This window comes from Pseudopipra pipra, chromosome 1, assembly GCF_036250125.1.
Source record: "Pseudopipra pipra isolate bDixPip1 chromosome 1, bDixPip1.hap1, whole genome shotgun sequence".
Classification (NCBI taxonomy): domain Eukaryota; kingdom Metazoa; phylum Chordata; class Aves; order Passeriformes; family Pipridae; genus Pseudopipra; species Pseudopipra pipra.
Window position 1 is genome coordinate 108,406,471 of NC_087549.1, and position 17,974 is coordinate 108,424,444.

The 17,974-nt window shown below is 39.7% G+C and overlaps 1 protein-coding gene across 2 annotated transcripts in view; it reads right to left on the reverse strand.

Annotated features, from left to right (window-relative positions):
- Positions 1–3,752: 3,752 nt before the first annotated feature.
- NPSR1 (neuropeptide S receptor 1) overlaps positions 3,753–17,974 on the reverse strand; it is a 57,626-nt gene continuing 43,404 nt past the window's right edge. Inside the window, exons 5-9 of one of the 2 annotated variants that reach the window (XM_064670212.1) lie at positions 17,469–17,670; positions 8,438–8,514; positions 7,667–7,756; positions 5,425–5,605; positions 5,112–5,303 (exon numbers count right to left, since the gene is read on the reverse strand). In XM_064670212.1, coding sequence (XP_064526282.1) covers positions 5,210–5,303; positions 5,425–5,605; positions 7,667–7,756; positions 8,438–8,514; positions 17,469–17,670 — 644 coding nt within the window. In that variant the 3' untranslated portion in view covers positions 5,112–5,209. Of the gene's footprint in view, positions 5,304–5,424; positions 5,606–7,666; positions 7,757–8,437; positions 8,515–17,468; positions 17,671–17,974 lie in introns of both variants that reach the window. The other variant, XM_064670218.1, reaches the window with a different exon arrangement.

Consider the following 17,974-nt stretch of genomic DNA (forward strand, 5'->3'; position numbering starts at 1 on the left):
TCCTGAAAAACTTGCACAGAAAGTCTTGCCTTACCTTGCCATAGCACAAACTGGAAGGGTTCTCTTATAACCAAAAAGCTTGTTCCCAACCCATGCAATAAGATTTGGGCAGGCTGATCATCGTGTCAGCTGAATTTATTCCAATTTATTCATGGTGAGATTATTCCAGGGGCAGGGTTTTTTGTGGATTTATCATGTATTTTAACTATTTTTTTTCCTTTTCATCCTTTTCCCACTGATATTTTTGACTTAACAGGCAGCAGAAATACCCCTTTTCAGCTTTCCATATTACCAACTCCAACAAGCCAAAATCTCAGATTGTTCTTTTCCATGTTTCCTCTTTCTCTTATTTTACACAGAGTGGTCTCAACAGAGAGCAACAGTGACACTAGCACAGCCTCAGCTCTTCTGAAAAATACTTCACCAGATACGTGTTGGGATCATATTAGTCCACCTGACCCCACTGGCTATGGTAGTGTCAGTGAACAGCTGATGAACGTGCTTAAGGCTTTCTTCTCTTCAGATATTTCCAGCTGATTAGCTCCCAATTCATAACAGAATTTCTCATAATTGATGCAACTGATTATTAGCACACAGTGTGATACCTTTCTTCACATTTCTGCTATTTGGGTCCTGAAGTTCATCCAGTTCTTTCTATGTGATGCCTCAGACTCTGTTCATTTTTATTGAGCTTATTAAAGTTGCTGAATTTTAGCCCACTTTCATTTCCCTTGCTTGAGTCTAAACTAAAAATTAAGCTTCTAATTATATACCACCATAACCAACTCAGCCTGAGGAATTAGCGATGTCTATTTGTAAATCCATGCATGTGTTTGTGTGCCTAACCCTCTACCCCCATATTTTATGCATATTCAGAATAAGATGCCCTCAAACGTGACAGAAGATTATCTAATGAACCAGTCGGCTATAAGGCTTATCTAAATTAAACACTGTGTAAAATAAATTACAGTTTGCTAAAGGAAATGAAACATATTTTACCTTTCACTAAAAATCGCATTTACTCCACAAATTAATCATGTTTCTCAAGGTTGATGAATAAACTAAAGTCTCAGCTCCTGTAAGCACCAGGCTCTGTGTTGGAAGGCAGAGACAGATAGCTTCTACACTAGTTTATTTTTGTCTGTGGAATGTCTCCTGACAAAAGGCAATTGTGCCCACAGCATGTGTATATATATGTGCGTGTGTGTGTGTGTGCATATATATGTAGTGCTTTCTGCAGTTTCTTTCCTTTGTGGTTGTTCTGTTTCTATCAAGTATTTCTTAACAGTACATGCCCCTCAGTCCCTGTGAGGGGTAAGGTGAAGTGGCAGGTAGCGTGAGGCCTTCTGGGTTCTTGTCTGAAACATATCTGCACAAATGGTGAATTAAGACTTTCTGAAGGGATGCAGAACTTGAGGCATCTTATCAGCAAGTGTATTCCTTTGTAGAGAGTTCCAAGAGACTCTTCTCAGTTAGCTCAGAGTTACCCCGAAATGCTCATATCTTGATAAATTGTTTGCCAAAGTCACTTAGAAAATGTTGTGGGTTTTTAGTTGAGTTATTTTTCCTGTGTTTTTCACAGAGGACTGTGTTCTGAGATAGGATTTTCCCAATTTCCTGCATCTTGCAGTGCCAAGAAAATATGAAATCTGAATAGACATAAAGATTTCTGGTATTCAAATGTCAGGGTTTGGACTAAAATAAGTGCCAGATTTGCTTTTATTCTGCTTCTGTGTCCTTAGAGACTGCTATTAGTAAGGGTCTAGTGCTCGCAATAGCTTATACTCTAGAAGAATCATATTCTGTAAGCCCGCTTCCATAATGACCTGCATGTGCCTGATTTCCAATAGAACAATTCATATTTAAATGTCTAGGTAACCTGTAGAGTATGGATCTTCGTTCATTCTGTGGAACTCAAATCATCCTATATCATCTCAAAAGGTGTAATTACTTTTCCATGAAAGATATCTTTCAAAAAGAGCCCCAAACCTGCAAACAACAAAGTAGTTTTTTTGTTTGGTTGGGTTTTTTTGACTGATCTGCACCTCTAAACCCTGGGTCAGCAGTGTGCAGGAGGATGCAACATGTTTCTGAGTAGATTTTGACTTACTGTTCTTCGATGGTCGCACTGTGGAATGTTGAATTTTGCTACCTTTCATTATTTTTTTTCAAAATAAAATTAAAAAAAGGAGACAAATTTCAAAGGCAAAACCAAGTTAAAAGACAAAATATCACTTTACACTCTTAACAACAGATTGAAATCTGGACTTAGAGAATTGAACATTAAATTGCATCAAACATATCCAAAAGCAAGTTAAATTGCTTTCTTATTTATATTTTATTGGACATTGACACAGAAGCACACATTTTCTATTCTCCTGAATTAGTGTTAGCTTGAAAAGTATCCTAGTCCTATGCTGTTTGATGTGACCTCTCTAAGACATGAGTATCTGATTTTTCATCCTTTCTGAGAATCTATAATCATATAGGACTTTATTATCATATGGGATTTTATGTCTTAACAGTCATGCATATAAATAATTCTGGTCGCTGTGGAAATGTCAGAAGGATTTCACAGATGCATCTTGAAGTGTTAAAGCTGTTGAAAACCAGAGCTCCTCCTGGGTTGTCATGGACGAAACAGCTGGGTGCCCTCTTCTTGTTGTGTTCAGACTCCCTCTCGGGATAATCAGACCTTGACACTGACTTTTGCTGCCTCTCCTCATAGGTTTGAGGTCTTTTGTAACAACTCTGACACCATTAAGCAACTAAACAGTCAACAGATGTAGAGCGAGTTGCAGACATGGAATAAGAACAAGAAACCTACTGGAGTCAGGTGAAATTCCCTAAATCTCTCTCCCCAGAGACAAAGGAGAGCTGTGCAAGTGTTTTCCAGACTAATGGAAAAAATCAGCTTCTTCTGTTGCTTTACGACAGAAGATGTGGAGAGTATAAAAAGGTAGTAGAATGCCATCTCCTGCACAGTAAGAAAGCAGGATAGAAAATAAGACGAATTATTTATTTCTGTATTTAAGCACTTGGAAGGGATGCAGACAAAAGCGGTGTGAGGTCTTTTAAACTGAAAGAGTCTCATATGAGGAAAGGCATCACAGTCATGTCCAGAGGAGAAAGGATATTAACAACATGTAAATGGTACATAATACAATAATGAATGAAACAAAAGGCTGTTTCTTTGAAAGTAAATGAATAATGACTTCACTTAAGTCTAGAGTTCTACATTAATTCATGCATATGCTTAATTTAAATGGGATAATTCCTGTGATGACCACACTGAATTATGTGTAAATTTTAGTGGGACTGAGTCACATTAAATTTGCAAATCAAAGTACTGCTCAGAAATGTTATCTGATTTCCAGGTATTAAATCTACAAACTCCATTAATAGTTTGAAAGTAGATAACCAGTGTATATGTATCAGATGAAAAAGTTAAATCCCACAATTTATATCACTATGAAGCTTAAACCAAGCAGTCCACTTTTGGGAAAGTTACTACATGCCCTTGGGAAAAAAATTTTGTCTAGTTCTTATATACAGTCTATCCAAGGTGGATGCTGTAAAGGCTGGTATAGATTCATAGTTTCAATTAAGCAGTTATTAAAATTTAGACATAGAGTCTAAGTAACAGAACTTCATGGTAATAAAGAGAGATACCTTATTTATTTTACTGAGAACATAAAGCCCCACAATTTTATGTATCTCCTACTTAGGAAAAAGTATTTTAGTAATATAGGTAATTATAAATAAATTTTATTCAATTCTTGTTTTGCAGGGAACAAACTAATTGCAAAGGATCATAATAATAAAAAAAGGTTTTAAAACTGACTCCACTTAAGTAAGAATAATTTTTTTACTGAGTGGAAACAAATACACTCGCCATACCGCTGGTTAGAGTGTATTATCACACAAACACTTCAAGCTGCCTTGTGGCAAAATGAGCATTGGAGTTAATATCATTCCCCCACCCACTTAACCTGCATGAGAAATTTCTCCTTAAACTTGAGAACAGTGTGGTGGGAGGATGCCCTGAGGGCTGGGGGAAGGGGATGCCCAACTGCTTGGGTGCTGTGCAGCAAAGCTTTGCCTGAGGGATGGTGTTCTGTGATCCTCACAATGAGATTACAAGACTGGACCATCAACAGCTAATTTTTTCTAAATGTAATTTGAGTTTTATGGTTTCACTTGGGTCTTTTTCCAGCTCTGAATTTGTGCAAAGATGTGTATGGTTCCTTGCATGATTTAAGTGGCAGGGATGATTTACATAGGGTAGGGGGTAGGGAAATGCTGCTGTGTGGGTGGCGAGATTAATCTGCAATGACAAAGTGCCCTGTATGGCAACTCCCCATAGGGCCCTGGAAAGACTGTTCAGGGCCTTTGTCACAGAAGCACGTAAGGATCTGTGCATGGGATGAACCATGGGGTCTGGGAGGGGCTGGCAAACACTTTCTTAGTAGCCCAGAAATAAATGATTATCTGGATGTGTCATGTGGAGCCCTTCTGGGATCCTGGGGTGCTACTCATGTGCCAAGGTAGCACAGCAGGGAAATATCGCACTGGATGGGGAAGAAGAGCTACAGGGATGGTGTGGCTGGCATGAGCTGAGAAGCTAGGCCAGGAGATGTGACAGGCAGTGACCCAAATCTTCATTCCCCTCTTGTCTGGCTATGACTTTGTAAGTGGTTCTGTATGAAAACAGATATAATATATAATTGAGTGGCAGGGGTGTGTTCTCATTGGAAAAGTGCCTGTGCTTTCATTTTAACTTGGGTCCTTGCTCTGTAATTACTTGTAAACACTCTATCAGTTATATGAGCCAGATGGTACAGTAGATGGCTTTTAGTGACTCCTGGAAAATAGAGAAGACTCTGACTAGACACCTTTTACTTTTTTTTTTTTTTCTTTTTTTGCTGTTTGGAGCATGCATAGATTACAGCTTGCTTTAAACAGAGGGCCAAGATGAAGCCTCAAAACAGAGGCAGACAAAAACCTTGCTCTGAGTCTGGCACTGGCAGTGTGAGATTGCTGAAGCTGCAGTGCCGATCCAAAATATATGTGCTGTAAGATGCACAAGAGCAGCAAGTTGCAGGCTCTTGCCAGTCAGTGTCCATCTGCTTCACGACGACAGGGCTTGTGGGGACCTCTGTTGTCTTCGTTACAGGTTCCAGTGTGGCTTTGTGGAGCATCAGCTGTGCTAGATGTATTCTGGTTTGGACAGGACCTGCAATTCCTGCCCTCCATCGCTCCTTTCCCGGAAAGTCCCTCCCAGCCTTTGAGTTCTTCTTTCCCTGTAAAAAATAAGGAATGATCAGAATTAAAATGGACAAAAACAGTTAGTCAGTTTACGGACTGTGCTTGCATTCCCTCCCTTCTTAGGGGGTAATCAGAGTGACAGTAAAGGAGCAATACTCGAAAGGGGGGCAGAGGCGGTTGCTGAAGAAGCAGTAGATGAGGGGGTTGATGGCACTGTTCAAGGCTGGCAGGTTCTGAATGATCACGGATGCGAAGAAGCGCTCTTTAGTCTCGGGGAGTATGTTGAAGTTGTCCAGGATATCAAAAAGAAAGTAAGGGCTCCAACAGAGAACAAATGCTGCAGAAGAGAGAGAGAGGAAGAGCTTGACGTTGGATAGTTGAGCAATTTAGGGAGGCAATTACACACTCATGGAGAGACTGTCATAACACATAAATATTTGTTTATGCAAAAAACCCTCTCGCTATTCAGGATCTTATTTAAGAGAATAGTTATTAGATTGTGCTTTTATTTGTCTTTATTTTTATTTTAATGCCTATAAAATATATTATGTGTACTCCTCTAAGTGTTTAGAATGCTCCCTTTAGACATATTTAGACACTTCAGAACACTACACAACACATAAAGGGTAAATAGGTAGCCAGTTAAAGCATCATCAGTTATAGTGAAGTGCTCTTTTAATGGTCCCCTGAGTGAGCAGCCAATCTAAATGTACACGCAACCGAAGCGCTGCTCTGTGACAGCACTGCCTGTCATAGCCACCTATTAAAAGAAGGCTCTCAGACACCCAGGAGCAAGGAATGACACTCTTTCACACCACATTACAGCAAACCAACATGTCATTTGGTATGCTGGCTGGAGGTGCTGTGTACATGGAATGTGCAGGAAGATTCTCTAATTTCCTGTACTGCCATTTGAGAGACGAATTTGAGGAAGGGAAGACTGCATTGCTCATAGCCTCTGGTTTTTTTCAGAGGTGGTAGGGAAAAAAAAGGTCACAGATCTACCTTTATTTGCAAACATAGGGAATGAATCTGTCCTTCACAAATTTTTGTGTCATCTCTTCTCACAAAGGCTTATGATTCAGGATTTCCATAGAAATGCTGGGACAGGCAGTTCACTCAGCAACCTATAAGTACCTGGGTTGCAAACGATCTGTAAAATCAGACACGATCTCTTCCTGACCCAGATGAGACAGAAGAGTGACCTCATGCCTGTTTCTTGTCACATTAATCAGTATTTCTTCTCTGGCATTTAGCTGAGTGCTCCTTGAAAGTGCCAGGAAGAGGTAAACTCACCTCCTGTATTGTAGAGTAACCAAACAGGAGGTGTCTATGCACAGATATCCATAAAATAGCAGTACACAGTCCCAGCATGTGGATCATAGCACTAACTGTGCAGAACTTTAAGTTACCTGTTTGCACATCAAGAGAGGCTGCGTGCCTAATATTACCAAGGTACACTGAAATACTGACCATCCATGTGAGCTCTTAAAACCCGATGGCCTTGCAATAGTAGTTACATCTGACAAAATCTTTCTAAGAAAAGTTCAGACACAAAGAAGCTGTTCTTGGGCTTATGAAAGGTATGAATCACACCACCCTCTCTCACATCTGCAGACACTACCTCTACACGGTGAGCTAAGCAACTCAGTAGTGGCTATTATCACAGTATCCTCCAATCTGAATTTTGCACAGTATTGGAAAGAGAAGCAATCTCTTTTTCAATGTCAGGGGATGATTGTCAGCCCTCGAGAGTAAACAGCTTTGGTCGCTTTCCTGCATTTCTCTGCAGTTAATCACAAGCCTTGTGTGACGCTGGTTTTATTTATTGAGATAGAATATCAGCCTCCTAATTGCATCAGAATAATGTAATTTCCCTGGGAGACAGAGAACGCCTGCACTGAGTCATCTGTTGCTCAGTCAGGAAAGGAGAGTTCATTCTTTCCATCTCGGCAGGCAACACACCTGTAACATCAAATGCAATTGCTCCACATCTTGCCTCTCCTTCCTCTGCCTTGCACCAGCCCAGCAGCTCACATACCATACATAGTCTCTAAGCCTAAAAGACAACTCAGTTGCCAAATCTTTCAGCAGTCTGGATGGGAAGGAGATGACCCATTCCTTTTTCCTTTTAGACATTGTCTCTTCTTTACTTTCTTAATGCACATGAGGGGCTGTGCATATAATTTCATTTGAGGCTTATGTCAGATGCCTAAAATAGGAGTGTATCAGCCAGAGGAGAGAGGAAGGACAGGGTCAGAAGGCAAGTCAGGGATCTAAGTTCCTTCTCTGAGCCATCTACTGCACTTTGTCTGCTGATGATGGAGGTTGCTAGGGAGAAGCAGCTTCTTCATGTCAGCATCCTCCCTAGCTATCAGCTGAGGGGCTTTTCACTTACCAAGGATAATTACAATGCTGTACTTGATCGCTTTCACTTTTGCCCTTGATATGAACCCACGACTGGTGCAGCCAGCAGAGGTTGTGCCACCTGGGAAAAGAAGAGTTCAGCTAGTAAGAGAATAGGGCTGGTGTGTGGATGTGTCAGTGTGTACCTTGGCAGGCAGAACAGGAATACATAACCCCATCCTTCCCTGGTGTCAGTCAGGAGCTCAGTAGTTCCTGAAATTTGGGCGCTTTCAAGTCTGCTCAAGTTGAACCCTTAAAACCTGAGCCACCCAAAATCAAAAAGGTAAATGTAATCAGAGTAGATCTTTCTGAAGCATTTTGGCATTTATAGTCTTCAGATGGAATGCTCACGCATTTTATAGCCTTCTGTGGCCAAGAATTTCTGATCTTGAGCAAAATCCAGATTTGCCAAGGAAATGCGAAAACACAGAAAAAGCGTTACCTAGGTATATGCTAGAAAATATTTATTCTGAAAATGGACAAAGTTCTAGGAATAGGAATTCTAAGTTCTAGAATAAGTAGTTTTCACTTTTTAATAATTTTCTCACAGATTTTTCCTATTGTTTCTCTAAAGAGGGCTTAGTGTCAAAGAAAGAAGGTAAACAATGTAGAAAAGAGTTATGAATGAACATTTACAGAAACCCCATTTCCACTGCTGTGATGGGGGCCCAACGCAACACTGCACATCCAGGCATTCCCAGATTTGTGAGAACCAGCCGGAATTGAACCATGAGGCTGGAGTCACGTGCATGCTGAGACTCACCAGGACAGCTGGACAGGATGACAGCCTGAGCTTTGCTCTTCATCCAGATGGTTCGAATCACGATTGAATATATGACGCTACAGAAGGGAAAGAGTCATTGGTATTATCAGGCACAGTAAATTTAGCAGGCATCCCGGGTCATTTGTGCTCTATGATCACACTTACCTATGTGTAAGGAGTTCATTGAGATGATGGGGCTGCATAGGAATAAAAATAATAAATGGCAACAACAATAGTAAATAAGATATGACTCTCACATAGTATTTTTCTGAAGCAGATCTGAAGAGCTTTCACCATGGGAGTCCTTATGATTGTCCTGGCTTTGTAGATGTCAAATCTGAGGCTCAGAGAAAGGCAGTGATTAGGCCAAAATCTCACAGGCAAGAGCTCAGTGGGGATTTTGAGCTAGCCAAAGCCAAATCCTCCTGGGTACCAGCCCCAGGACACTAGCTCTGAAATAGGGAAGCAGGGGGAGGGACCCGGTACTGCTATATGTACACTTCTGTTTTGGTGTTACTTTGTGAGTGTGAAGCTAATGAATAAAAAGGTACCCTGGGGAATTTGATAGGGGCGAGATCCACGAGAAATGCAGTTAAATACAGCAGTGCTCAGTTTTGGGTCTCAAGGTCCTGTGGTGGAAATCAAGGAGGACAGAAGTATCAGATAGATGATTCAAAACCAGATCCACCACAATTTGCATATTTAGAGAGAAATATATACTTTCCATGGGAATAGATGAAAAGTGCCCTAGTGCACAATGACCTTGGATAGTTATGATCTTTCCCTAAGGCAATAACCAATCTGAACTTCCACTGGTTTAGTATGGAATAGGTAAAAATAATTTCTTCAAGCCGAAGATCTGTTTGAACCCACATCCTCCTTGAGGATGTTACCTTTTCAGCAGTTTATATGCGAAAGATACGAGGCCTTGCTCTGACTGCCTTTTCTCCTGAAAGTGTGCATAACGTGCAGCTAAAATCACTAAGCAACAGCATACCTTTGACTGCTGTTTTCCTTTTTGGTTTGCTAAGGAAGACAAAAAATGACTTAAGAATATTTCAGCTAATGCACTCAGGTTGCCATGTTTTCCTCATGTAAAATCCAAGCATCATAACAGAAGTCGTTATGTACCATTTGCAATACAACACAGTGCTCTGGAGAATCTGGGGCAGCCTGAGCATTAATTGCCTTAAATCTTAGTGGTCCCTCTGTGAAAAAGGTGCAACTAAGAACATTGTTTCAGGGTGTTTTATAGAGGCAAAAACGTGTCTTACTGTTATGTGGTTTATTTTCATTGTCAGAAGAGGCATTATTCTTACTAGACCTTTCAGATTGATTTATGAGCCTTTCCTACAGCACCATCAATTGCTAGACACGCTTGCAAAGGTGATATTTGTGCTCAAAAAGCTACTGGAAATTTGGAGGTTTCCTTTCTGTGGAAGTTTGAGCCATCTGGTTTCCAGATATAGTATGTGAGAGCTGTAAATTCATTGTGCGGTCTGGGCTGTGCAGTAGAGCTGTAACATCTTTGCCCAGTGAGGGGTTTGCATGCAGTTGCTGTGGACTACAACTTGCTCTCCTTAACCTCCTCAAAGGTCCAGCTTGGCTCCCAGCTGACTTGAACATTTTCCTTTTATCTCCTGGCTTTTCAAGAGGCTGTTTATTTAACAGCTCATACACTTGAGAGTTTCTTTCTACTTTGTACTGACAATGGTGGAAAATTCCCATATTATTTCTCCTTTGATTGTTCCAATGAATAAGAATGTATTATAATGATAATTGTTGTAATCTCAAAACAATTTCCAGCCAATTCTTAAAAATCCTGTTTCTATTTTCTCCCTAGCCTGCTATCTCTAGCCTGGCCTTTGTATTTGTAGTTGAAACAATGTCCCCTCTGATGCAGACTTGCCTGTGTCCAGCAGGACATGTTCAGAGCTGCTTAAGTATCAGGACAAAGAGGTCTAATTCTGCAGTCAAAATAGTCAGACTTCCTACTTCCAGCCAAGTACCACAAGGATTGAATTATAAAGTCAGGCTCCTCACTTGCTTTCCTTTTGACCCCAGAATGCTTTCCCTCTTGGCTGCAAAGTCTGGTAGGAACATGCCTTTTGCCAGATAGTTACAGCATTTTTTATCTTCATTGGCATTTCACATATGAGATTACATGTGATTCATTTGTATCCCTAATTTTTAGGACTCCAGTGGAAAGCTGAATTCCTGTTTTAATCCAGAGGTTTATAAAGTGCTGCCAACATAGTGGGTTTGTGCTGGTGTTTTTGCCTCTGTTCATCTTTCATATCTCTATAGCTGAAACCATTGGAGCTTTCCTTATCAGAAGTGGACCAGGGGTGGTGTAAGGATGCTCAAGGTGGGTGTCAGGAAAACCAAGTCACTTGTTATGCTAGGTACTCTTCTGAGTGATGGTTTTGCCAGCCACAATTATGCCTTTATGATTTGATCTCTCTGGGACTCCAAAGAGTGCCTAACTCGTACTAGTGCCTAACCAATTTTTTTCCCCATAGAAATGTTGGCATGGAGCTAAGAAACTGGAGTTTCCAGAAATTTGTCACGTAAATCTTAAGATCATAGAAGGCAACTGCATGTGTGTTTCAAAGCATAAGTGTTTACAAGAGTAAAACACCTATGGAACAGAAGTTGTGTTTTTCTTACAACAGAAAAAACAATTTTTTTTTTTTCAGAATGCATTTGTAGCTCCTTTCTTTCTTTAAAAGGCAGCTGAAGGAGAATGTGGAAGTTGGTCAGATCTCAAAGGGTGGGAAGAAATTCCCACTTGGAAAATGAAGTGGCAGATGAGCAAAGAGTAACAGGGAACAGATGATAACTGGTATTCAGAGGGGTGTTTGATAGTGGTCTGCACCATTCTGACTGTATTGTAATATCTGTTCCCTTCCTCTGCATGTCAAGCTGCTCAGCGTTCACTATTAAGTGTAAAAGCACAATACACATTGACACAAACCCATTTTTCAACCCATGTAACATGTCTGCATGCTGCTTGCTCTTGTCTCCACTGAAAGCACTGAGAGATATGATGTACAGTTCTTTAGGTCCAGATGTTGTCATGTTTCTTTGTATCTGCAAGCACAGAGTGCACTGGTCTTAAAGCCCTCACTGAGGTTTCTTGGGGGCTATAGAAACATGTGCTCTAGTCATTGTAATACACACTGTGATATGAAAATATTATATGAGTTGTTGTGGCCCATTATTTTTAGGTGACAAACTAATGAAAGAGTACTATTTATCATGGAGTAGTCAAACTTGAATGGAAAATTCATCCAAGACATTTTGAAAAGGAGCCGCTCAGGCCTTGAAGACCACAGGATAAAAAGGACATGCTGTTGATCTGAAAATGTGACAATTTTTCTGGCCCTGATAAAATGCATATCTTGAGCGGTGGCAGGAAAATACAAGAATATTGTTCACATTATGGATATATCTGAGAAAAGGAAATTCTTTGCATCTCCAAAAACGACTTAGCATGATCCAAATTCTGAAGGACTAAGATCCATTTTCATCATTGCGTCTTATTAGTTAATGGTGTTGTTTAATAAGCCTCATTGGTAATTACAGCATTCTTTATCAGGTAAATATGTAACTTATGTTTAGTCATACATGAATAGTCCCACCCCATCTTTATTTTTAATTCATGGATCACTTTTTTTGTAAAATGAACTGTCTTCTGGTAAAGTTGTATATTCGTATTATCAATCATAAGAGTTATTGGTCTGCCCACTCTTTAAACATTATTTAAAAGATTATTTATTTTAAGTAAATAATTGCATTATGACAGTATCCCATCCAGCCTCAATATTTTCTAGTAAAATGAGCCTTTACCATGGCAAAAGTGCACTTAAACTCCCTGCTAAATGCTTCTATTTATCATCCAGCGTTGCCTATTGTTCCTTATAATTTATTTGTGCAAAGTGATGCAGCTGCATTGTTTTATGGTAGCTAATTTACAGTGCTGCTTATCTAAAAAAAAAAAGGCATATGTAATCTCATTTGACCAAACCATTGCAGGTATATGTGACGGGTAAATGAAGAGATGAGCAGATATTAGAACATATGTGCAGGATCTATGCTTTCTTATTTAGAAATGGAAATTGCGGGCAAAAATGAATGTGCTCACTGAATCAAGCTCAAAAAATGACCTTTAGTATTATTATTAATGGTATTTCTAGTTCCTTTATTTAATTCAGAGAAATACCTTTTATTTAATCTATTTTTTTATTTCATTACAATGCCTTGGGCTTAATTCCGTATATTTCCTTTTAGTCAATTCTGGTTTTTCTCTTCTAATTATTTTTCAGCTGCTCCAAAGCAAATGTTCTCTTTGGAGTTTAGATTTTAAACAGCAGATGGATATTTTTCCTCTCTGCTTCAAGAGGAGGTTTAACAATTTTTTTTAAACATGAATTTGCAATTATATTTGATAAATGCCTATGTATTACATTCATAATATAAAAATATATTTAGCAATCATGAATAACAGCTAAAACCCCTCTGAATTTCTGAATACTCAAGTACCAGAATATAATTATGTTTTGACAGAGTAGGGATACAGAATAGAAACCCAGTAGCTGTCCTGTCTCCCCATCACAGGATCTGATGGGCCCAGATGCAACTATTTGCAGGAGAGCAAACTTGACCTGTATCTAACCTCTGCTCAGCAATGCCCCAGTTTTCAACTATCACAGATACCATTTGAGCTTTTCTTGGTGTACTCCAGCATAGGAGAAAAGGCTTTGGTTATAGTTGATGACACTTGTCCTCAAATAGGAGAGAACTAATTATTGCAGGTTCCCTAATTACTTTTTTCTGAATCTTCTGAGGTTTGGTAGGTTGACAATATCAACTGCAGAAGTGGTAGAATAGTGTAAATAAGAGGGAACAGAACAAATTTTTAAGCACTGTATAGAAATACCTGATGCAGGATCTGTGGCTCTCCCTGTACGACACTGAAATAGTGGGGACAAGGAAAGATTTTACATTAAAAGAACAAATATTCTCCCTTTTTTTCATCTCTCAAAGGTAACCACACGCTTGGGTTAAAAATACTAATAACAGCTTTTCATTCTGTTTTCATTATTCACATCTTGTTCATTTGTATTATAATCAGATGAAAAAACTTGCTAAAAAACCACAAGCTGTTTGCTAACTGATTGCTGATTTCCCAGTTGCGAAGAAGTGGTAGGAATAGACCTCACAAGTATTTAAATCTTTCAGGCTGTTGCAGTTTTCTTCATAAATTACCTTTTTAAATATATGTTTAAAAAAACCCAAACAAAACAGGGGGACGGAATGTTTTCTTGTTTGATGTTTTGGCTTGGAATCTAAGAGCTCACACCACATCTGGGGGTTTAGCTTGTCAGTGGAAGGATTTTCCAGACTGAGCATAAGGTTATCAGCTAAATAATTCATTCCATGGGCTGCAGTGTTATGAATAGCACAACTCCTGTGAGTTAGTTGAAGGCTGTCAGGAACATGTAAAATCAGCTCTACTGAGAGAGCTGAGGGATGGATGAGAGAATCTTAAAGATGGTGGTGTCTGGACTGTAAAAAGTGAAAACAGCTCAGCCAAAGCAGTGTATCTAGTGTGGAATTAAGCCCTGCACCTGAAAAGTAAGATTTTATCCTTTTTATGCACTTCAGATGAACAGCACCAGAAAAAAGTGCTGTCATCAGTGAACAGCTTTGCTCCAGAGGTTTGGTTTTCAGCAAATTCAGGCAGCAGAACTAATTAAGAATTAACTCCGCCAGCCAGTGTCCCACATTGCATCAGGCACCTGCCGTGCAGCTAAGTCAGAGTGCTTCAGCAGAGAAAATAAAGTAGCTGTGCAAACAATATGAATTTTTGCAGAAAAGATTTTATTTTTTTCCCTGTGTGCACCCTGCCTTACTGCCTCAGTGTGTCGTGTGCCTTGGCTTCTGGTTTATATGTAGTCACAGCTTCTTAGGTACTGATCCTTGACTTTTCAGTCACATCTATGTGACTTTTCAGTGCACATCTATGGATCTTCTCTCTGTCATTATGTTGTGGCCTTTTTTAGGTAACATCTTCAGCTAAAGAGTATTAAAAAAAATAAATCACAAAATGCCTTCCTTCATTTACTAAATAAAGCCTTTCATTTTTATAATTAATCTCTTGACAGAGTAACACACAACTAGGATGCACGTGATCTCTCTCACCCTTATGAAATCGTGTCTCATCAAACCTACTGTGCATCTGAAAGTATTAGGTGGAACAAAACATTTGCAGAGAAAGTGAGTCCCTGCAGATATTAACAGCCATTCCTGTTGTTCTTGAGCCACAAACTGCTTACCAGAGTATTTATTTGCTGCAGCCACATCAGGTGGATTAGCTTTAAACTCCTGGACTGCCAATAATTTTTGACAAAATAGATGTCACACCTTCAGGCTGCATTGACAGATGTTTTACAGATATATCAGCTGGGAAGTTGCAACCTTCACTTTTATGCTTGAGACTTGAAAAAACATTCTGAAAAATAGCCATTTCTTTCCAAATTGCATGGCATTTTTTCATAATGTCTCAGCTGACCTTGCCCTGATGATAATCCTCTTTTTCTGTAGTTCTAGACCATCCTCTGTGTTCTGAAGAAAATGGTATCACTGACAACTAGAAATAAATAGGCACCAAAAAATCTTTCCCTGTACCACTCTCCTTCCTTCCTCCCAGTGCCAGACACCACTTAGGACATGTCAAAAATCTGACTTCTGCTGACACAGGAGCATTTGTATTAATATACACTGAAACCAGGGATGTGTCTGGACAGCAACCGGCACTGCGCTGCCCCCTGCCTCCAAGGCCAGGGTTTTAAGTTCCTGAGCTGCCATAAACTTCTTGTGTGAGAGTTGCTTAAGGTTAAAGGCACAAAAATTTTAGGATGTTTTATTCATGTCTCAGCTGTCAGGGCAATCTCATGAAATGCCAGTTTCACTGCCTTTCCCTTTCCTCTCATGTCTTCATCACCTTCTTGCTTCTGGGGATTTACTGTAAAGCAAGTCACAGAGCTGATCTGGTTTGAATATCTTCCTTTGGAAGGGAGGAGGGGAGTATAATGTCAACAGCTCTGAAATATTCGTTGCTTTTTAACTTGTCTTTTCTTGCCAAACAAGTATATATGGCATGCAAAAAGGAGTAGCTGGTCTGTAATAGAAAGCATGCAAATCTGTATGTTTGAGGGGGAAAGAGATGTTTCACACGCCTATGGAATGACTGGTAACTGGACAGGCTGTGGGTCTTTTTCTAAAAAACTTAAATCCTGGCTAGAATTTCCTGATTGCTAGCTACTTGAGAAAGCTCATTAAAGAATCCCTCTAATAGTAACAGTCATCCTCAAAGTTTTCTAGTGCCATTTCTTTCCACTCTTAAATTGCTTTTTGCCTGTTCAGTGTATGTTTATTTTTTTTTGCTGCTAGTGCTGGGCTGCAGATCTACCCAAATTTTTATTTACATATTCCCAAGAATATTTTTTTGTTTTATTTAAAACTAGGCTGCTTTAAGAGACAGGACAACATATAGAGAAATGATCCTATCTAGGAAGGAAGAGCTATTGGACAACTTGGGAGTAATTTTTCTCTATTGCTATCACATCCTTTCTTTAAGGAGAATTTTCATGATTTTATTTATTATAGCTGTGCAATCTGGCACAAAAATAGAAGGTTTAGCAAACTGACATGTTAAGAGCAAAGTGTTATAATCTTCCCTTCTCTCTAGGGAGCAATACCAGTCCATGTTGAATCCATATCAAAAAGTCAGGTGACTTCAAGTACCACATGGTTTTGATTCTATCAAAGATAAACTTGTTTCTATTAAAAGGTGCAGAACTTAATGCCCTTGATAAAACAGTAAGAAACTTCAAGGCATTTAGCTTTTGTAGCCAGTCTCGTCATCCGCCGGAAAAGGTCAGCACCTTCTTCTACTCCCCACCCTGCTCTCACCCAGGGTGCTAATGAGCAGGAAGCTAACAGAGACTCATGGCTCATCACTTGTTGAAAAAGCAGATGGACTGAGAGATATATCCAAGGGACATGCAAATGTAATTCCTCTCTTAGAGTCCAAACAGCCTGTCATCAAATTATGTGGGGGAAAAGGAGTCCCAGCAAGTCTTCTTTGCTGCTAAAAAGAAGAGATGGACGCCAAGAAATCCTAGTAACCTTGCTACTGAAAGAGAAAAAAAAAAAAGGGGGAAAGAAAGATAAGGGCTCAGAGAACAAGTTACTGCCACTGGGAGCCTTTCGAGGCAGTTAAGAAACCTGAATCCCCTTCCACATCAGATTTTGGCTGCTCCTTTGCGTTGGTAACTCCTCATGGCTAGATAATTTTTGTTTAACGTCAACTAATGGCAGTGCCCTAGAGGGAGGCAATAAACTTCACTGATCACTGGGCACAGTCTGGGTTATTGGTTGGCCTCAGTTTAAAATAGATTCTGCAGCAGATTGTCTTTGTGATTTGGGGCAAATCAGTCTCAAGTATTTGCAGCTTAGGTTCCCCATAACAAAACAGGAAGAATTGTATTTTCTCCTATTTTAAAAGTGGTTGGCAACTTCAAATGCTTGGAGGTTTCTTTCCAATCCTGGTGAAGGAACACTTGTCTAAAACTGTGAAGCTTGAGAGCACTTCAATTTAATTTTACTATAATTAGTGTTAAATGTAGTTTCCTGTTCTTCTATTAAAATTATCTTTTGTAATAATAGATAGATATTCATACTGGATTTATGGAGATATCTTTCAAGCCTGAAGCTGTGGAGATAAGTGGACACACTTAGAGATTCATTCCTCTTTTCAGAGAAAATGTTTCTGGCTGTTAATAGCACGTGGAGAACACCCAGGGCAAGTACAGCGACCCATGTATTATGTGATAAAAACCGAAGCAGCTATACAGCAGGTATGGAAATGAAATTGTAATGAATGAGTAGAAATTAAGGCATTATGCTGATTGCACACTTGACAGCTTTTACCACATGCTTGGTGATTGCAGTTCAGGCTTACCTGATAATGATCAGAGGAATGAAATACACCAGGAAAGCCACCACTGTCATGTAGGGTATCCAGTAGGAGTCATCAGGCCAGAGAGCCCAGCACTGCACTTCTCCATTGGAGAGCTGCCGTTTCCCAAAAATAATCAGAGTTGGTATGGAAAACAGGAAAGAGAGGCTCCAGGCCACTCCAATAAGCACTTTCGCCTGTCTTTCTGTGCAACAGAGTCAAACAGACAGTGTTAATGGGGTTGTTGGTGAGAGTGAACCCTTGCAGCAGTACTGACAGAGAGGCAGGGAGGAGGAGGAAATCATGTAAAGAAAGGGAATTTTAGGCTTCAGTTGGCTGATGCTGAAAAGACTATGAAGGAAAAGAGGGATTTCATCTCTTTCTCATGATAAATAAGCATGTCATTATGGGCTTGTACTTTACAAGTTTTATTTAAGGATGCTTAGGGTCTGTTGAATCTGAAACACTATGAGAAAGGCACTGGTCAGGGTCAGCAAGTCAGAAAAATG